Source organism: Fistularia commersonii, chromosome 5, assembly GCF_037954325.1.
Source record: "Fistularia commersonii isolate RoL2024-O1a breed Wild chromosome 5, RoL_Fcom_v1.0, whole genome shotgun sequence".
NCBI lineage: Eukaryota > Metazoa > Chordata > Actinopteri > Syngnathiformes > Fistulariidae > Fistularia > Fistularia commersonii.
Window position 1 is genome coordinate 14,246,235 of NC_141288.1, and position 23,058 is coordinate 14,269,292.

Consider the following 23,058-nt stretch of genomic DNA (forward strand, 5'->3'; position numbering starts at 1 on the left):
CTCACCATCTGCATGTGATTAGGGTAGAATGTTTGCTCGTTCAGGGGAAATTTCTCTGCACCGAGGGAGTGGTAGAGCTTAATCATCTGAGAAAACTGCAAGGAGATACAAATAAGACGGTCAAGATGTCATACCTACATGGAACAGGGAGGCTTTGAGAAGCAACTCTCATAAATCCTTGAATCACAATGATTTGTGACGGATCTTGTGCAACTCTGGAGGCTCAATCATTTTCTTCCCTCATAGATTCCCTGACAATTAAACACACAGCACCTGTTCCGACTGTGTAACATTAATTTGCAGTTGCTTTTTCATGAAAGGCCTTGTGATTGAATGTGTTCACTTACATTGCGTAATATTGCACAAAGCAATAGCAATATATTGTATGTGTAGTCATGGCACGTACACAGACATACTCAGTCTTGCCCACCTTTGTATCTTGAATAATGTTTTTGAGTTATATGAATTAAATTCCATAAGCTTTTTTCACAGGAAACAGTGCCCCAGTCACGCCCCAGTTGATATCTTTTTATTCTGCATCATAGGGAGGAAGCTGACTGCTAAAACTGTGTAGTAACATATTAATTCATTTGTTAAAGATTGCTTACCACCCAAGGCTTGCTGCAGAAGTTGTAGATTGAGAAAAGGGAGTTGATGCTTGGGACGCCGCCAAAGTGCAGGCCGATCACAAGGTTCCTGTAGTCCTCTCCTGGGATCATACTGTAGGCGTGCTGGCGAATGAGGACAAAGTCCGGTTTGAAGGACCTGCAGTCAAATGGATATGAGATGTACCAGTCGTTGCAATTTGACCTGATTATTTACACTTATCGCACAAAGTTTGTCAGATTATAAACTGACCTTGAAGATCAGGTGGATTGAAATGTGAGACACAAAAAGCAGTCTTCGAATGTATTAGCCTTCAAATTTAAGATGACACTAATGAATGAATGCAAATGTACACAGAGATGACATAAATAATTAATTGTTAATCCTAAGCGAGTTAACCCTAAATATCAAGGTGATATTGACATGAAAACAGCTCTCAGCCATGGTGAAAATTTATGTCTTAAAGCTTTTCATCTTTCACATCTTTGCACCTTCATTTTTAATTAATTTCAGGATTAAATAATTTCAATGAAAACAAATAGCATGTAAGCAATTGCTTTTCTGGAAAACACTTCCAGGCAGGTTGTTCTCAGGTCAAATCTCCAACGGAGAATTTTCTTAGGATGACAGCTCTGACAGTACGTTAACACACGGTAGCCGGGCCTTGAGTTTATAGTCAGGAGCTCCATAATTCACTGGCTGTGTCAGACTCAATGGGTGAGCAAATGCTCCTCGGACCACCTTAATCTTTTTGGATGATCCGTCCAATTAATTTGGCCCAAACCTTTCTTTACAAATTGCTCTGGGAGCGGGGCCAAGCGACCTCTAGGTCTGCTTTGAACAGGCCTACAATTTACTGTTGACAAGAAACAATCTTAACTGGTATTGCGCATCAATGCCTGTCATGAGTATTTTATACGTTAGCACACATAACCAGCATAGAAAGGTTACATAATGCAAATAAACCTCCTACACCAACTGCATGTTTATATGCAGTACCTGGTATTCAAATATGGTATATGCATTTTTTTTTTTCCTGGAACAAATTTGCCATGCAGAAACCATTGAGGAGAAATTGTACCCGCCAGTATGTGCATGCACCAACAGCAGCACACATTAGGACAAGTTGCACGATAAACAATACACGCTCTGGAACACGCTCCAAGCTGTCAAGTGCTGCTTTATGTTTGGTGGCAAGGACGTGAATGGCAGGATGGCTGAGGAGGGATGCGATCTTGGCGACAGAGAGACTACAGCTGTTCCTCCCTGCCGCTGCGCTCAGCCGCAGTGGCTGTGGACCAAAGTCTCTGCTATTTATACTGGCTGAAGCGGTTTATTGAGGCTCCGGAACCAAACCAAACAATTCAAGTGACACACAAGATCCTTCAAAATATAGGCACTGATTTGAGAAGTGTGCTGTTTTCTGACAAACATGCAACTTTAAACAAGCAAAGATGTTCCGTTTGGCCCCGTCAACACGACACAATGTAAACGTTTAGAGGGTCAATCAGTGCTAAAATAAACGTATGACATCCAATAACAGGCCGAGCTACAAAGTCTGTCTTTGCTGAGCACAGATTTCATCACTGGATAGAAACAATGCATGCTTTATTTTGTTTGCTTGTGTGCGCTTACATATGAAAAGCATCACCATTTTGCTTTTATACAAGAAATGCCACTTCAATGATTTTGAAAGTCATTTTGACACATAGCAACATTAATACTATAGCAAATGTTTATTTCCGCTCAAATAAGAGTGTGTAAACAGAACATCGGAAATGTTTATGCTCAAAAAAAAAAAAAAAAAAAAAAATCAGTTGTTGAGTTATCACATCAATTTTTTTCGTTGATAAGCACGAAATCTCTTTCCACATCATCAAGCCTTCTCAATGGTGACGAAGAATGTCAGCAAAAGTAGTTTAGATTGATATTACTGATAAATAACAATAACAACTTGATTGTTGGACTTTGGACTTTTTATAGTTTGGATGCTGCAAAATATATATATACACACACACACACACACACACACACACACACACACACACACACACACACACACACACACACACACACACACACACACACACACACACACACACACACACACACACACACACACACACACACACACACACACACACACACACACACACATTGTACGTAGTAAAGCCCTTGGCAACACAACCAGCATCCAGCCTGCTGTACGCAACCATAAAAAGAGAAGGACGGCACCTTTGCCTTTATCACTACTGCAGAAAAGCCAGATGTACAAGACCCTCAGCTCAGTGGGTTTTTTACAGTGCTGCAGTTAATAGAGGCAGTGCCCTACAGCAGCGAAGCTTCACCAAGGTTTGTTACCTATTAACTTTGCTTTTCTCTCTTTACACCCTGACATATCCCGCCGAAACAAGGCTCCCTGTTAGTCACGGTTTACAGTGAAGCAGCAAATTTTATGCTTTACGATCCAGAATGTTGGGGCGCTAGAGTAATCACTTCATGGTCGATATGCTAATGCACCCTTTGAATTAGTTATCAGTGTTGCAGTAAAGATTGATAACAGGCACTGATATCTGGAATACAAGGTTACAGACTGAAAAACGAAGCGTGAAAGAGGGTGAAAAGAAAGTATTTATTATACTATTACTTATATGAATATTGGGTTGTTTGAAGGTATTATCAGAAATCCAGGAATTGCAATACACATGTGTATACTACAAACTACCATGAAAACATAATATAATTTATTTTCCAGATGCATTTATCTTACAGACCGTCTGGGCTGTGAATGGGCTCAAATTTAATTTTACTAAGGCCGTTTGACTGTCCCAAAAGCTATCATCCTATTAGTCTGTCTCGCAGTGATAAAGATAATTAAGGAAGAATTTGGTGGGAATGCCACAAATACCAAGAATCAGCACAGCACAATTCACAAGGATGCAAGGATCTGTGCCAACACAGATCTTTGTCAAGCACGGTAGTGAGAAATAGCCCTCTTGCTAGCAGGACAGGCACTCATTACAAAGAGGAATTTATATGGCATTGCAAATGTCTTATGTAAGCTTGGAAAATAATGCTCAATTCTTTCCTTGAAATAATACGGTCAATGATGGAACTGGAGCCAGAAACTTGTAAGCAAAGCTATGGCTATGTCCTTTGTCAAAGACCTCACTATCTTTCTGCAAGGGAAAGTATTCACATTGTTTAAAATTACAGACTTTTTGAGAGTCATAATGAGCTTAATAAATACAGGCCCTCAATGATCAACTAAGACTAGAGAATTTTCTGGTTGTAGTTTTTTTTTATATCCAATTCTGTGCAAATTTTTATTTCGTGGTTGCCTGGCCTGGATGTACTTGTGGCTGTGGCTATGGGCCCGGTGGCACCAGGGAGATCTGGCAGAGGCGCCATATTCTGGGCGGTGGCCCAGTCAGACTGCCAGGGGTTTGGAGCCCCTCCAGCTGTGATCACACCCCAGTGCTCATCACAACACCACGCTAACCGGTGAAGGTCATGTCTAAAACAAAGGATAAACTCCAACAAAAATAAAAATAATATGTTTTTAGAAATGAAAATATTTGTAGTTGTATTCCAAGAAGAATAGGGTGTAACATGAAAACATGACGACCAAAACTAATTAAAGGATGTGCAGTGACTTTACAGTGATTGTATTGCAGATTTGGATTTGCAACATCATAATAGATGGATGAAATGAAGAAAAGCACTGCCAGAGCAATAGAGTACCTAATCACCCCTTGCAGGTGGGGGGTGAGAGTGGTTTTCATTTCGAGGGAATTAGCGGAGCCATTTACAAAAGCAGAAATGGTTGTAAAGGCCTCCTGGATGATGTATGCTTTGATTATCGTTCCAGTGCCCTTCAAGGGAAGCCACCCTTAGGAATCTCAAAGGCACATCTGAACTGGGATTGCGTGTAAGTGAAAATGATTTGCTTGGTAACAAGATGAACCTGTCTGTAGAATTAAGTGTTGAGGCTGCACCAGACAGACAGCTCTTGAATTGATTAAAACTGGCTGTAACGGCTACAGCTTGCTTTTGTGTCTGAAGTGTCTCGGTGTGGTCCTAGTGGCAAATCATCAGAATACGATCCCGAAGATAGGAAAAGAAAGACGAGTGGACCTTGTCTGACTGAAACCAGGAGCTTTCTGGACAAATAATTAAACAGGAAGTGGGCAAGAGCGAGAGAGAAATCCAGGCAAGGATCTGCTAATGTAATTTGACTGCCTTCCTCCAATGATAGGCTGAGAATGATGGGGAATGTGACAAGGAGTTGACCCCATAGGTTGGTACTACTTAGAGAATTATTTCGAGGCTACGTTTTTTAGCTGGGCTATGGTGTGGAATGACGCTGCCATTTGCTTGGTCAATTACTTTAGCCAAAATTACATTTCAGTATATTTTAGATACCCTGTCAGAGAATTTGGAACAGATGATTGTAGTGCTAAAAGACTTCAACCTCAACCACCTCCAAGGTTTTAACTTGGAGGTTCCTCATCTTTCTTCTTGTGCTATTCACAAGTCAACATAAGTAGCTGTTGTGATAACAGATGAGATACAAACAACCTCATGAGATTTACCTTCACGTATACATTAAAATCAACAAGCTGATGTGCGCTAAAACTACTCATGTGAGCCGAAAGGTAAAACAAACTCAAACAGTTAATACGCCACTAATTAATCAACAGGTTTTATTAACCAAAAGAGGCGGCCTGAGGGCGGTGGAGGCAAAAACCATTGCTCTGTGGCTTATCATTCTTGGCGGCAGTAATCTCTCCTCCAGCCAGACCAGTGTTGCAACTTTAAGGCTGAGCAGATCCCCAGAGGTTTTGGCTGCAGAACGCAGAAAAGCCAAAGGGCTGACTAAAGCAGTGCAGCGAAGAAAAACATGTCATAACTACTGTACCTTGTGGTGTGTTGTGTCGCTGTACTTTTGGCTGTTCATGCCACGTTGCACGTAGTGGTAGCGCAAATTTGAGCTTTGTTGAATAGGAACTTGCAGTTGTGAAATGTGTTGTCTTTATTTTAGTTTATTCCTCTGCTTGAGAATTCATTAAAACAATTTTTTTTTCAGTTGACTCCAAATATATAAATTGCACTATCAGTCAAGAAGTTTTTAGGATATCCTGATTTTCATATTTTCAAGGATCAAAAATAAAAGATGTATAAATAAATGAATAAAATCCGCATTAATCTGCGATGGAGGTACAGAAGCATTGGATGTAACATCTCAAGTCACTTTTGTTGCTGACTTTCCTTCAATCTATAAAAAAAAAAAGCAGTTTTGGTAATTTAAGCTTTACCACATCCCCTGGAGCACTGCCTACTTTTTGCTGCTAATTTTCCCTGCATCATTATTATGTGTAAAAAAGGCCATTAACAGAAGATGAAGATGGAGAACACATCATTAAATGCTTATTTTTTCCTTTTCAAAATCTGCAATGAAGGCCAGAGTGTCGGTGATGGTTTCCTCCAGGATCAAAAGATTCAGCATCCAAGAGATGGAAAACTCTAACCAAAAAACAGGTCTCAACAGGATGCACTGATCTATATTTAGGGCGGTAATTCAACTCTGTGGGTTTCAGTGTATGCTAAATAATAACTAATAACGCACCCCATTAGTTTAAGACAGAAATGATAATACCAACTTTTGGATTTATATTGAAGATACTTATAAGATCTCTAAGTGAGTCTTATTCATTGATTGATGTGGTGCTGATGTGAGAGCAATCTTTTCAGACGAAAAGGTCAAGACCACATGCCCTCTGAGTTCACAGCCCTTTTTTTTTTTTTTTTTCATTTCATACTATTAGCCTTTTAGTGAATACTGGAATAGTAGAGTGGTTCTTCCTCTATGAAGCCCAACATCTTGCATTCCAGTATCTCACATTGAACAAACACAGACCTTGAAGTTTTATCTAGCAGATCCAATTGGTGAATGTATTCATTTATTGTCAGAGTGGTTAAAGGCTATCAATGCCGATTTCAGGATTTAATTGAACAAATAAATGAATATACAAACAAAGAATTAACGAATATATGAATATACGAACTAACAAACAAACAAATATTACAACTCTGAAGTGAATAAGCTAGCCTGTGTAAGCATGGTTTTGTTGGGGATCGATGTTGTGCCTTCCACATGGCTCAGCCAGGAATCAAGTCATTTACTGAAGGCCATCTACAGAAATGTTTGAGGAGGTCATCAGGAATTTAAAAACCTTGGCTGCTATGTAAGTTCACATGTATCTGCTGTCCTAAATAAGAGCCATGTTTACTCACTGTTGAAACATCTGGGAGTATACCAACAGTGGAAACAGCAGACCAATCATGTGAGGTAAATATCAAGAGTTTTTTTTTGATGCAAAAAATATTCCATCCCGATTATAGTATAACTCCTTTTGGACATTTCCAATAAAACACATCAAGGGGGGCTTAAAAGAGCTCTATTGTTTTTGTTCTGGAGCCAGCAGAGAAGGCTGGAGAGCATTTCTGTCGACGAAAGTCAAAACAGCTGAGAGAGATGTGTCAAAGCAGAAACCTGCTTTAAACATACTGTTAATACTGCCTTAGTCATCCATGCAATATCTCAAAGACCTTTCACATACACACACAAATATTATAGGACAAATAAGTACACCCCTTTTGTACTTGGGAAATTATTGTTTGGTCTTTGTTCCATCTATCTGGCGACTTTGCTATCATAGAAAGAATGTGTTTAATTGAATGGCTTTTCTGACAAAGACGAGTTCAGGGTTTAATCTGTTTAACAAAACTTATAAACATGTAATCTTCCATATAAAGGACATTCTTTTATAACCACTTTCTAGAAGGATTCATTTCAAAAATATCATCTACAGCTAAAAAGTGCTATGAATATCAGTTTGGAAGGTTATGCAGCAGATGCACCAACTGAGTCCAGTTGGTCTTCTGCCTCATTACAGCGATTACATCATACATATTTCACACATTTTCAACAAAGCTCCTATGTCAGACAGAATTGTAATTTTTTTGTGAGAAAAATCAGTAGTGTCTTTTATAGTACAAATGGAGTTAGCATTACGTCATCTGCCCCATTTACATCAGCTGATCGTCAGTCTCCCTCTGACCAGAGTTTATACAACAGAGGATTCTATTGAAAAACCCAGCTTCACATGTTCAACCGCTGTTGGTAGTCCATTTAATAGTTTGAGGCCCCTACTGACACTGAGAAAGATTTTTTTTCATTTATTTTAATCAGATAAGACATAGATCTTTATAATAAAAATTAGAACCTGATAAAAAGGACAAAAGTCATATTTTCTTCCATTCACACCTCACATATGAGCATCAACCCAGTTACAGGTTTTTATGGTTACTCTGTGAGATTATCCTTATCAATTACAACTGTTTTATTATGTTCAAAACCACTTAGAATTGGTTTGACTACTCTTAAATATATAAATGATAATACAATTTTGTTGTTGATTGTGCTCCTACATTCATTGTTTGTATTTTGGACTGTGATGAGACTAAATTTATAACTTTAACACACTACAATATTACTTTAGATGCTCTAATCACACAAAATTGTATATTTATTTTACTAACAGACTGCAAACAATTTCACTTGTGGACAGCTTCACGTACAAATTAGGTTTAAAAATTCACAGATGAATACGATAATAAACAAACAACAAATGGGCTGATATCATGAAAGCAGAATCGGAAGACAATGAGATTCTGACAAAGCCTCCCCAGAATAAATAAATACAAATAAAATAAAAATAAAACCTGAATTCAATTTATGGAAAATATAAATAAGAGCAGACAGGCATAGTATGCTGTCATTTTTTTCATATCCTGTTGGTCATATATTATATGAAAGAGAAAAAGAAAACTTAAATGAAAATATATATATGCTCCCTCTTTGATTCATGCTCTTGTTGACACTGATTGCAGATTTTAACAGTTTTTAATAGTATTGGTACATTAAATTATATCTAATTGTGTTCAAAACATTGGAAAACATGGAACATTGTCAGAATGTGTATAAACGCTTGTTGTATTTGTTTATTTGAAGAGGGACAAGATGAGAGTCCCAATCAACCATTGCAGTATGGCTAATGGTTCGTTTAAAAGGGTCCAGCATTCGAAAGAAAGGAATGTAAATAAAAAATATCTCAGCTTACATGGATATCACATTTCACAAAATGTAATAACCAATACAAAAAATTATATCACTTAAAGTCATTATGGTCATATTGTAATCTGATTCTGATCAATCTGGTTTGATGCCCCAGAAAATCTCTTCAAAAGACACTTTTCCATAATTTTTCTGACTACTTCCTTTAGTCCAAATTCTACAAAACAAAAACATTGATTGCCTACTATGCAGGTGATACTCAGATAGACAGACAAAAAATCTAAAGGGTTAATTTTACAAGATGTCAGAGACTTAATGCACAAACAGATAGGCTGTTATTCATTCACTTTTTTAAAAGTCCACAACAATGAAATCCAATCCACCAAATTTAACATCGGAGGACTGGCCTTCAGCTCATTTCAGAGCAAAAATTTAAAGTGCTACTACTCTCCTCTATAAATCCATGAATTGTGTATCCGATACATTTACAGTATGAAGAATTGGTAGCGCTCTTAGATTTAGTGAGCTTGTGACCTACAGCTTAAAATAAAGATGGTTAGATTGCATTTCATTACACCCTAAGGGAAAATCTGACTAAAGACCTCCAAATACACCCCTTTTTTAAATTCAAGATTGTCAAGAGTTCCATATCATATATACCTATTTACATTAACAGTGTACAGCCACATACACTTGGTTTCATTTATGTTTTTTAATGGATTTACATGTATTTAATGTATTCTGTGTACTGTGTAATTGTCCTTTATTTTCCACTTTTAATAAACCCTTATCTCATTTAAATCACTTGCTAATTTATCTTTTGTTGTTAGTCACAGGTCATGTAAAGGTGTTTATTTTTATTTTTACTCCACGTTCATGAAAAGGAGAGTACTCTAATCAAAGCCTTTGGTAGTAAACAACTGCAGAAACAAAATGAGTTTGGAATAAAATCCTAATGCTACAAAGGTTTTTCCTTATTTCAAAATGTTCTTAAATCACTGTCATTGAGGTTTCCCACTAAGGGAGTAAGTGGATAGGCTGTCTGTTTAGTGTTTTGATTTTTTTAAACTACCACAATTGACTACAAATGCAACATACACAAATACGTTCTACCAATGTTTTGTAGGCTCAATGAGACAGATAAATGATAATAATAATTTATCCTTTACTAATCCTTCATGGGGAAATTCATTTCTGCAATTAACCCATCATGGATGGACCATAAGCAGTAGGCTGTGCGGAGCAGTTGGGAATGTCTTGCTCAACACGTCTTGCTTAACAACCCTTCAACACACCTGGAATCGAACCAGGAACATTCAGTTCCAAAGACAATTGCTCTGCCTTCTGCCCCGTGCTGTGTCATTGAAAGATATGTGTGTCCTACCTGACCATTTTGGTTCCAGCCTTGTTCACCTGCATGTCCACCATGCATCCTGAGTTGACATAGGAGGCCAAGTTGATCTCTGAGAACTCCGCCTGGGGAATACATGGAAGAAAATAAACACCTCAGGTGTTTATATTTAAAATAAACATATAATTTCAAGTACTTATGCAGCAAATGTCTGAAACAGATCCTCCCAAGTTTTTCTTTGAAATAAACACCAAAGTTTCAACAGTCGCCACCCTGTCGTCATTTGACGTCTGCAGTTTCTCTTAGTGTAAATGTTCATATGACAATTTGTGTGTAGGAAGACCTTTGAAGGGGTTTAATTAAAGGTTGTAAGAGTCTTTATTTGGCTAGTGACACTGATATGGCTGGAATACTTAGCATTATGTTGCATTGAAGATTAAAGACAGAACAAAAAAGTAGTTGGTATTGCTAAAACTGTGTTCTCTGCAGTTATAGATACCATGATTTCTAACTACTTATCTAAGTTCATCCCCATTTATTTGTATAATTTGTTTCTAGGCCGTACCGCATTGCTGGTCTCACCACTGTCTTGTACATGTTTCCTTTGATTCTGGCTGATACTCCTCTATTGCATAGTACCCCTAACCGTTTTTTCCACTCATTCCAACCTGCTCGAACTAGTCTCTTCACCTCTTTTCCACACTCTTTGTTGCTCTAGACTGTTAACGAAGAGTACCTGAAATCCTCCAACTTCTTGATCTCAACTCCCTGAGCCTCACTGTTCCACCCAGGTTCCTCTCATTCACACACATATATTCTGTCTTGCTGCGACTAACCTTCATTCCTCTTCTTTCAAGCACATACCTCCACCGTTTTGCATTTTCCTAAACCTGTTCCCTGCTCTCATTACAGATCACAATGTCATCTGCAAACATCATGGTCAATGGAGAGTCCTGTCTAACATTATCAGTCAGCTTGTCCATCACAACTGCAAACAAGAAGGGGCAAAGAGCTGATCCCTGATGGAGTTCCACCTCCACCTTGACCTTCTCTGTGACCCCTACAGCACACCGCACCACTGCCTCACTGCCAGCATTCATGTCCTGCATCAGTCTAACATACTTCTCTGCCGCTCCTGATTTCCTCATACAATACCAGAGTTCCTCTCTTGGCACCCTGTCATATGCTTTTTCTGGGTCTACAAAAAACACAATGCAGCTCCCTCTGGCCTTCTCTGTACTTCGCTATTAGTATTCTCAAAGCAAATATTGCATCTGTAGTACTCTTTCTAGGCATGAAGCCATACTGCTGTTCACAAATGCTGACTTCTGCTCTCAGTCAAGTTTCCACTACTCTTTTCCATAACTTCATTGTATGGCTCATCAACTTTATACCTCTAGTATTGCTGTAATTCTGCACATCCCCCCTTATTCTTAAAAGTGGGCACCATCACACTTCGGTCTCCATTCCATATATCATCAGGACCAACTGCCTTTCCACTCCTCAATGCCTTCCTCACTTCACTTTTACTAATTCGTGCTACTTTGTGGTCTACAGTAGTCACCTCTTCTACCCTTGCCTCTCTTTCATTTTCCATATTCATTAGCTCTTCAAAGTACTCTTTTCATCTTCCCATAACTCTTCTAGCATCAGTCAATACATTTCCCTCTCTATCCTTAATCTATCCTTAATCATCCTTTGTACATCCTTTCCATCATTATCTCTCTTTCGCCAACCTGTGTAGATCACTTACCCTCCTTACTATCCAACCGAGCATACAGGTCATTGCCCTTTGTTTTGCCTTCGCTACCTCTTTCTGTACCACTGGTTTGTTTTTTTTAATCAGAAATCAACATATGAAAGCACAATTTTACTTGAATTATAACTTAATACGCTGACTATTTCTGCACATAGGCTTCCTTCCTTTCTTCATTCATTCTATTGAATAACTCAACCTGTACTCCTAATGGCCTTTAGGTGGGTTACATAAATGTCCTCACTTCAGGGCTTTTGTATGTGATGAGGGCGATAATTAAAGACATATCTTCTCAGGAATTGAATCCACAAAAAAATTCCAAGCACAAAATTTACTTTTAGTTTTTCCTCACATCACATGTTCAGTTTCACAGAAAAAGTATCAGAGTGGCAGAGTTATAGAGGAGGCGAGTAAAGTTATTCTCACCTTCCGCACACAGAAGCTTGAGAAAAGCTATAGCTGGGCTACCTTATGACTCAAACAAACCTCCCTTGAAAAGAGGGAGGACAAGACGGTCAACTTCTGGGAACAGACTTAGTGGAAAGTTAAGCCGCAAAGAAATCCAATTTAATTTTCCTTAATATGACCATGGAGGTGACTCTAGTCAAGAAACTAATTCAAGTGTAAGTTCCTGTTTGACTTTGAGAAATGTCCTGAAATTAGCATTTTGTCTGTCATATAATGATGGTGTCCTCACAGAGGGATTCTTGCTCAACAACAAAAGAATATCTCAAGCAGGGGGCTGCATCCAATCTTAATTGATGTTAGACAATACGGTGTGTTTTACTCAGACCAGTTACCAGTGACCACATGGCCACATATTGGAACATACAATCATTAACTCTGTGGCACACGGCTAGAGAGTGTTTAGTTAATCTACTGTATGCCTTCCTACTATGAAAGGAAAGTGAAGAGCCCCGAGTAAACATTCACAGGAACGGGTGGAGAACATTCAAACTTCACACAGAAAAACCCCTGTCAGATTCCAACCGGGACCCTTTTTACTGTGAGGCAGGAGTGCACACCCTGCACCACTATGCCAAAATACTGTTACGGCATTACATTACACAGAAGTGAGGTAAGGATCTTGTGCTTGCATAATGTAACTACACAAAGGGTTTCATACAGTTAAAAACACAGTGATGCTACACTCACTGTCACTCACTGCCACAATTATCTTGAGGGAGTTCCTGTAAAATCCAGCAAAAGGTGTAAACAATAAAGATTAATGATGCTGAGAGGGTTGATAGAGGGAAGGCTAATATGAACGCTAACATGGTGACTGAAAGACACAAGTGTAACATCTATTACTTGTACATCCGGGGTAACTCAAATAAGGATCTATATTTCAACCAACAGCTTAAAGGTGAAAAAAACCTTCAACAGAGGCAGAAGGTAAACTGATTCTTTCAATAACTGTCAATCAGAAACCAGAAATTTACAATCCCACACTGAACGATAACTTAATAGAGTATTCACCTTTGACTACTGCAATTGAGCTGACAATCACAGCAAACAGTTGCCAGAGGATGTTTTTCGTAACCTAGCAACAGTGAGTCCTTGAGAGATGTGCTCTAAAAATGAGGTCATGAATCCCGCTGGCAGAAAAAAAAATACTTCTAATGGATGCCGGCTCTTTAGCAGCTGAAGAGCCAAATATTTTATCCAGTATTCATAGAAAGCAAAACAACTAAACAGATAGTGATTGTTAGAGTTATATTAACCAGATGGCCAGAGATACAACTCCAATGAATGTTGTCTTATATCTGCTGGATGTGTGAAATAAAATATCATGTCTCCATATCACACCATATTTGTTGGCTCCTAATAAGTGTGGACTTCTTGCTTATGAACATGGTCTTTGTTTTTCCTGTGAGAGAAGGAGTTTACTGTCAAAGGCTATGTGTCTGATGGCAAATAATTTTGTTCCGTCTCAATCACCATGCAAGCGCTTCCCATTTTCCTGACAGGGTCCACCTCATAGATGCATAGTTATAAACTTCCATCTGTTCCAGGCACAGAAACTGACACTTGACAGCAGCCAATTGAACTCTGGCATGATATGCTGCCATTTGGTAGTCTTCACATCACTTTTAAGAATGTGGAGTGACACTAATGTAGCAGATCTAATGGGCCCTAAACAAACAGTCTGCTGACCCTGGGTGGAAAAACAAAAATTGCACGTGACATGGCCAACTACCAAACAAAGCACAAGAAGGAGAACATGGTTGCATTTCATTCCTGCACTGTTTGTGCTGAGAAATGAACCAGTGTTAAAGCTGAACGGGTAATACTCTATTTGTTGTACTGTATAAATAACAATGAGGACCCAATATGACTGTATGGATAAGTAACCAAAGAAATGTAAAGAATCATACTAATGACAGCTCAAAGAAGTGGTATTAAATTCACCTCCCTCTCTGAGATATGCAAAGTGGTCACAGATGAAAAAGTTGCATATGTGTGAAGAAAGAGGGCAGATTGCCTATTTTGGATAAATTGCATAAATTCTAGGACCACACATAAATTCTATATTTGATGGGAAACTGTGTTGAAGAACCATAATGTATAATAGCTACCCTTCAGTTATTCTCATAACAGCATCAAAGAGGATTTAGTGCCACCTACTGCATCCAGCTCTCTCTAAAAATGATCATTGACCACATGATGCCTTGCAGCAGAAATGCCATTACAAAATGTCGAATAAGACAAAAGATGAATTCAACCATTTATTTTAAAGGCCTTTCAAGCTTTTAATTGCATAGCAGGGATATTACATTTAGAGTTAAGTTAATCTCAATTCCAAAAAAGCCTTAAAATCCTTCAGCTCAGTGGTGGTGTTGTTTTGTTTAAAAAAAAAAAAAAAACAACAAAGACAGTTTTGTTCTTTCCCTGAGAACCAGCTACCCCACTCTAGTCAGCTGCAATGACAGGTTTGTAAATAGCTGGCCAACTTTCAGCTGCTGAAGAAGCAGACATTCCTCATACCATTTGGAAATGAACAGAATTATAAATACAATGAGTTTTGGACTTATGAGCTCCACATTGAAATATTTCAGTTAATCTAATTAAACTATAAGAACTAATAAATGAGGAACTAAACCGTGCGCCAAAAAAAAACCCAGGTGGGAGATAAATAATGAGATAGTACCCCTAATTAACACTATATGAGTCCATAGATAAAGGTAATTAACAAATGCTACGATGCTGCTACCGCCCTTGCCGCTGGGTGTGGTATTTCAACATTGATAATCAAAAAAAGGCAGAATTAAAGTCAAAATATACAAGCAAGCCCCGAATAAACCATATTTGTCAGCCATTCCATGCTGTATAATTCAGAGCAATTTTGTCGAAATCTTCTTGTCTGGGCAACTGGATTTGAGTTTCTTTACTTGGAGATGTTTCCCCCCTCATCCGAGAGGCTTCTTCAGTTCCAATGACATATGGCGTTTTTCCGAATATGCCAGGGTTTTGGTCAGGTCTAGGTTATGGTGGCATTATATAAATGGAAATGTTGATATGCAGAAACTCGGTGTAGGAAGGTTGCTATGCTAATGGGGGTATCGTTCGTTGGAACAAAACTTTGTGTGATTACCTGGATTGGAATATGAATAGGTAAAGCTTAACAAATTAGTGAAACCTGTTGGATCACATGAACTGATGCTCATGTGGACATTACCGGGGGCTGGCTCTGGTGGTGGGTCTTTCCTGGTTGTTTGGATGGTATAGATGGGCCTGGTCCATGTGTGCAAATCCGTCTTGATACGGATACGTTTGTAAAAGGTTGTGTCTGAGGCCCCCTCTTGTGCTTAGAGATGGTTGGAGATGGAGATAAGCTCTTCCATTTGCACAACTAGCCACCCAAACCTAGACCCGCCCAAAACCCTGGCAGTTATATTTGGAAATTGCAACTGAAGAAGCCTCTCGGAATTGGGGTGAAATGTCTTCAGGTGAAGAAACTCCAGTTCAAAGTTGCCAAGACAAGAAGATTTCGACAAATATTCACCATGACCTGGATGACTGAGAACCTGACAGACAATTCAGAGGAATACTGGACCCTGGCAACACTGATGCAAAACTGAGAAAATAGATTTTTTTTTAAGCAGGTGTTGGGGAATCACAGACTTCACTTAACATCTGTTGCACTTTGAAAGTATTTATGGGTGTTAATTCTTAAAATAGAAATCCCAAAACTAGGTGTTTAATGTTAAACAGACATTTCTGTAAGAACTTGTGCTTTGCTTTCAGAAACATGGAACACAAAACGACAAACTATCTCTATTCTGTCATTTTTATATCAGTCACTTCCTTCATATCTCTGCTCATTTATGGCATCTTTATGGGTCAGTTTGTTTTTTGTTCATTTTCACACATCCCTAATCCAACCCTCGATATGTAAAACCACACATCTGACTTCAGGAAGAGTTACAAACAAATATTTGAATAACTGTATCCGATCTTTTTTTCCTTTTTTCATTAGAATATGGGATATGACCAATACAGTTTCAGCTGGCAAAAAAAAAAAAAAAATTAAAAAAAAAAAATCAACTGACACTATGGTACCGCGAAGCAGAGAGCACAGATGCTTTGCTGTGGAGGCTTCATAAGAACATGCAGCCCAGCATTCCTTATTTAGAGCTGCATTCAGGCAAGCCAACATGTTCTGAGATGAAGGCATATCCTCTGAATGACCCCCGCTCAACCTATTCTGCCAATTCACACAGTAAGTTGAGTCGATTTCTGACTACACCATGTAATACGGCAACTGTCATCTGAGAGTTTAAGCTTGTTTTGGCAAGTTTAAGACGGGCTTTTATCAACATAAAAAGGAAATATTATCAGCAATATTCTCAAAGAGATAAATTTCCCTTTCATCCAGTGCTTTAGCCCATGTATTCTCAATATGGGGGAGTGAGTCAATTTTTAAAAGAATCTGCCAACGTAACTAAACTGGAGTGTTTTCTGCCAACAGAGAAAAAAAAAACCCTCCCACCTCTTTTATTTATTGTGTATCAGTCACAGAAGACAAGCAGGGGCGAGTAAATGCCATAGTGTTATTTGGAGGACAATGAGGCGCCACTCACACTCAATGTGCCCCAAGGACATGCACTTGGATCCTCTCCTTTTCTCGGTTCTTCTCCACTGATACTCTTCTCTGAAAGAAACATCTGTGTGCCCTACACTGCATTTCTTGCCAAAATGACTCTTACATACATAACACGCCCAAGTGCACACAGACAGACACACTCTTACATAGATCCACGCATCACCGATGCATCTGCCAAGCAAATCCCATTTCCAACACAAGACCGACTTCTGCACCAGAGAGTGGGCAATATTTTGGCGAGGGCTGAGCATTCCATGGCGTCTATGATTGGCTGGTTGTGGGTCAAGAGGAGCGCTAACAGCTATACTCATTGGGCAGTAGTAGATGAAGTGGCTGATGAGGGGCACAGGTCCAGAAGCCAAGACAGGAGGCTTTTCAGAGCGCCATGGTTACCATCATGGTAACCCATTCAGACACTTGTCTTAGAGCAGCTTTTGCCCTGGGAAAGGAAAACAGGAAGTGAAACATGGGGCAAATGCCTACAGAGCTGATTCTTCTCATGTGTTGATCCTCATGCAGGCTGAATTGAGAATGGTTTTCTGCTAACCTGCATGGAAGAACAGAGGAGCGGGAGACAACAAGCCTGTGACGAGGTTACATCACATCTCAAGCTGAGTTTAACAGTTTCAATGTAAAAGGTTCCTTCTTTCAGAGCTTGTTTTTTGGAGGAGGAGGACATTTGTGAGTCATAATTTCCACCTCGGTCTCCTACTGTAGTTTTCAAAGCAAAACTTGTATTGAATTTAATAAACTCTTGTTTGCCGAGACATACACACTTTTACTCACGTGAAAATAAACCTCTAATCAACAGCATGTTCTGCCTCTACGTAAAGTAACACACTGTTATAGATGTGGAGTCAAGCCCATTCATCTTTGCATGTCTGTGTAAAGTCTGGCTGTCAAAACATGTGAAAATGTGGGGCAGTAAAGTAAATACCATTTGACAGGAGCTCATCTAGAATATTTTTGAGTATTTTTAGATTTGAACATACAAACTCATCCCAGTAAGGGTTGGGAGGGGAAGGTGTCTCTTGTCATGAGACAGCTTGTAAACATATTTTAGTCCTCCGGTGAAAAACAACAGAGAAGGACAATACAAGCTTAGTAAATAAATGCATAAAAAAAAAAAAAAAACAGCAGGCTAATACAGAAATTAAATACCTATAGCAATGATAACCCTTTACATAATGCTATGCCTGGTAGATATGAATAATCTGATAAACAATGTTTTTTTTTTCCTCTCCCATTCTGAATGTCCTTCAGTTGCTTTTGTGAAAGGTGGTTTGTTGTTCATCCTAAAAGCAATTAAGTCCAGCTTCATAGTGCAGTTTTTTGTCATCTAAGTATGTTTTTCTGGAATATAAAGTGTTTTCATTATCATTTTGGAAAACCTTGGCCAAGCAAAACCTGGATTAGCTTGGAATAGCAAAGAATGCTCGGATTTCGTAATGCATGCTCACCAGTGAATGAAAAAAAAAAAAGTCTGGCCAGTCGTAAATTGACATAATATAATTGTATTCAGTCAAGCTACTCAACTTTATTTTCAAATTTTAAGAGGGAACAGACTGAAGTGATTTGATTTTTAGTTGCGGGGCAGATAATACTTGATAAGCTTAGCTGAATCACATACTGATGCCATCGATAGGTCCAAAGTACAGTGGACCATTCATAAGCACCATGAAGGAGTATTTGCCACTAATCACTACCACCTTGTTCAAAAGTGAAATGATCTAACTCACGAATGAAACATTGAAATACAAGACAGATGCTTAATGTAACAAAGTAGCATTGAGGCTTTTGGGCAGCTGGATCAGTCAAGTACCAAACGAAATTATCTCCAGAGAGCAACCTCTGTGCAGATGCCCTATATCAAAATACACACCGGAAAAAAGGGTATGGAGGGTTTTCAGCCAACTGCCTCTGAGCTGCCATGACTGCAGCAGAAAGGAGCGAGGACAGCGCTGAGGTCATATGCCTGCTTAGCAGATGTTGTCCCGCGTGACCTCAACCAATCCCGAGAACTGCCCCTTGTTCTTTCACAAACAGGCCTCTTCAATTTCATCTCTTTAATTTGTCCAATTGTGAAAATTGCAGTGTTTATGACATTACAGTGCCTGTGGGGAGAAAACAAGGGGTCTCTTTGGCACGATGTAGGAGACCGAGTTCGATTGTACTCCTTTTCACTTTTAATTTGGACATTTTCTTGGTGATGACTAGGGTGCATCACCCAACTGGGTCAGTTCCCAGGGGCCTCTGACCAAAAGGGTATTCCAGAAAGTATGTAAACAATTTTGTTGACTAAGAGTATCCTGTGGAAAATCTACTTAAATTCAAAAAACAAACTGTATTATTGATCAGACCTTAATTTGTAGAGTTTAATTTGAATAATATCACATATTTTTATTATCAAAACAACCTCAATTGCAAACTCATCGCTGTTTCCACATCAGCTATCAACTCATCTGTTTGGATCACTGGCTTCCTCACCAACAGATTGCAGAGGGTGTTGGTCAACGACATCTTTTCTGACACCCTCTTAATCTCCGCTGGCTCACCACAAGGCTGATTCCTATCTCCCCTGCTCTTCACCAGTTTGGCTGGGTGGACCTGCAGACAACTGCAGGTCCACCCAGGTCCACTGCAGGTCCACCCTGCAGACAACTGCAGGTCCACCCAGCCAAACTGCTACCTGGGAAAGGTTGCCAACTGTAATTTCGTTTGGTACTTGCTGTCTGGTCCCTCGCTCCAACACGGTTCAGCCCTCCAGGACTTTGCACACTGGTGCGAAGCCTCCTGCTTCAAGTTGAATGTGAGTAAGACTAACGACAAGGTTGTTACCTTCTCTCACAGACAGAGGCAGCTGTAAGAGTCAGTCACCACCACCATCCAGGCGGACAAGTAGAAACAATGAAGGAGTACAGATACCTTGACTCTGTCTTTGATGACCTCCTGAAGTTCACCTTAAACACCGAAGAGATCCTCAAGAAATGTCATTGGTGGCAGTAGCTGCTCAGGAAGCTAGGGTTGTTTGACATGAGCAGTACTAGCCTGACCACATTCTATTACTCCTTTATTAAGAGTATAATAACCTATTCCTTCATCTGCAAGCTCTGCTTGATTACCCTACAGGACAGGAACCGCCAAGAGCACATCGCCAGGGTATGCTTTAAAATAATTGCCCAACCTGTCTGATTTCTCTCCTCTCCTTTTCCCGGCATTTGAGTGCTGTCATGAGGCAGGCTCCGCTGCCCCAGCTGAAAAACCCAGAAGAAGAGGGTAACCTTTGTCCCCAAAGCTATCCAATTCCTCAACACCTCCAGAAACTGCCCCTCCCTCCCCCCTAAGTGTAGAAGTGCTCATGTTATTATTGTATTAATGTAGAGTGCATCGTTTTACTGTATAGTTTTTCTTCCGGCACAGATGGACTGTAAAAGTTACCTTCTTCTCCTTTTGTCTTTCAAATTAACCTTTTCCATCGAACCCTAGTTTCTGCATCCTCCTCTCACACCAACTAACTTTATATCCTCTCTCACTACATCCATAAATCTTCTCATAGGTCTTCTTCTAGACCTCCTGCCTGGCAGTTCCAATTACAACATCCGTCTACCAATATATTCGCTATTTCTGTACATGACCCAACCATCTCAGTCTGGCTTCTTTGACCTTCTCTCTAAAACATCTAATATGTGCTGTTCCTCTGATAGACTCATCTCTGATACTATCCATCCTTGCCACTCCCAAAGAGAACCTCAACATCTTCATCTCTGCAACCTCCAGCTCTGCCTCCTGTCTTTTCGTCATTGTCACAGTTTCTAGGCCATACAGCATTGCCGGTTTCACCTCTGCCTTGTACACCCTTCCTTTCATTTCGGTTGATAGTCTTCTAAGGCATAGTACCCCTAACACCTTTATCCTACCATTCTGACCTGCTTGAAACCACGATAACAATCACCCACACGGGGGGCTACCGCTGGGAGTCAACATGAGACAAACTTGCGTTTCAAATAAAAAACACCATGTCAATACTGCATCATTAGACAATAAAAAGACCCAAGCTCTACAAAAGCAATTGAACCCACTCTCAGTTTTTACTTTTAGTGTAACTAGAGCTTGTCTCAGAAAACATAAATATCATTGCCATACTGAGCCACAAACTTTATGACTCATTTGCTGGGAACAGAGAGCAAGTCTTTGCAATAGCTTAACTGTTATAAGAAACATTTAAGTGCCTTTTCTATCTTGTATTCGTATCATATCCATTAGTGGCTGGTTTTAACATGCAATACTATATATATATATATAGTTTAACTTGGTCAAAAAACAAGTTCTCTTGTAATGGGATGAATTGGATACCTTTTTTTGAATATTAACAATTTTCAGTTTTTCTTTTCTGTGTCAAAACAAGTATTTTGTTTGGATGGGTGATTTTGAATGACAGAAAAACATTTCTTTTAAAATGTTTCTCACACATTTGAAGACAATTGAGCTTTTGCTGTAAGGCTCCTTTTTAGACTTTCTTGATTTTTTATTTTATTTTATTTTGTTTGAAATACCATATGCAATATATCATGGGGTACAACTATTCTGACCTGTTCATATTTTTGTGCTGAATTCTTAGTTTGTTTAACTGTTTAAATTACTATGACCTATTGTTAACATCACTGTTTCTTCTTTCAAGTTTATGTCTTTTTTGATTACTTTATTGTTACATGTTATTGATTTTGCATTACTTTCTGCTGAATTCAAGACTAAAAGAGTTTATTTTCATATGTACAGTGTAGAAACATGTTGTCCCTGTATAGTGAAATTCCGACTTAGCTGTCCGCAGTGCATTTGGATATGTAGGAAGAGTGTAAACATCATAATGAATATGATTATAGTTATGAATATGGATAGTGTAATAGAACAGTGGCAGTGCAATAAAACATTTGAGTGCAGCTTGGTGTGAAATTCACCAAGTGCGGGTGCAAGGATGAGTGCAAGTTAAGTGGGCAGTAGACTTTACATGTGCAAGAAGAAGTGTCAGCTGTTTAAGAGTCTGAAGAATTCAAGGAAATCATGATGACTTTCCAGTCATTGACTATTGAGAGAAAAACCTGCACCATCACATTGTGTTGCACTTATTTTCTTCGCTGGATTTTCACAGGATTAAGAGTCATCATGCAAACGCACAGTACAGTGAGCGATGAGCACATATTACAGCCCGGCTCAAAGCATTAAAGATCCTTTCATCTTCTCTGAAAGGGAAAAGAATATGAAGATACTGTGGGACTTTTTTCTTCTCTCTGGATATCATCATTTACAGGAGTCACAAGATCATGATATATGTGCATTAGCTAAATGTAGCTGCCCATTAAGGTCCTTTTATCAAGAAACCATGAGGGCAGATGTTTTAAACACAACAAATGTATATATTTACTTATTTGACATTGGTGTTTGAATGCACAGTGAAGAGATAAAATAGAAAATAAAATTTTGATCACAGACTTTTGCATTTCAATCTATTGATATCTCAGGGAAAAAGATCAACATATGCCTGGGTTTGTCTATCATTAACTGAACTGAAAGCATATGCCACAAAAGAAATGCTGCTCAAGATATCTTTTGGCGTGATCCTTTTTTCCTTGTTTTTTTTAAATTTCCTATTCCTATAAGACCATATTAAACGCCATCTGTGCATATGTTCTGTGGTGGATAAAACGGAAAAAAATCACCCATTGGATAAGCCAAAAGCTACTTCAAAGTGGATCAATTAAAGGTAAGGATTAGGTTATCTTTTCTTGGGGAAGATGGTAGGGCTAGCTGGTAACTTTTAGATATATTATGTGTAAAGGAGCAAAGCTGAATGCCCCCCAAAGAACAACAATAATGTCAGGTTGGGGTTTCTGAGCACAATTACTGAGAGCTGATGAATCAAGAACTAACATGATGGAGTTTAATTGAGGTAGCTGATGTGGAGCAAGAAATTTAGACACGTCACTTGGGGTATTCATAAATAGCGTAAAAGAACTTCTTATACAATGGCAATAATAGTAGTCCAAGAAAAAAAATATTATTCAAAAGGCGGATTTTACAGTGTTATATAACCGTGTATGTAT

The 23,058-nt window shown here is 38.9% G+C and overlaps 1 protein-coding gene across 1 annotated transcript in view; it reads right to left on the reverse strand.

The window, feature by feature from the left end:
• syn3 (synapsin III) overlaps nt 1-23,058 on the reverse strand; it is a 113,198-nt gene that overhangs the window by 61,355 nt on the left and 28,785 nt on the right. The window contains exons 4-6 of the mRNA XM_086146954.1: nt 10,131-10,222; nt 609-765; nt 6-95 (exon numbers count right to left, since the gene is read on the reverse strand). Coding sequence (XP_086003080.1) covers nt 6-95; nt 609-765; nt 10,131-10,222 — 339 coding nt within the window. The remainder of the gene's footprint in view (nt 1-5; nt 96-608; nt 766-10,130; nt 10,223-23,058) is intronic.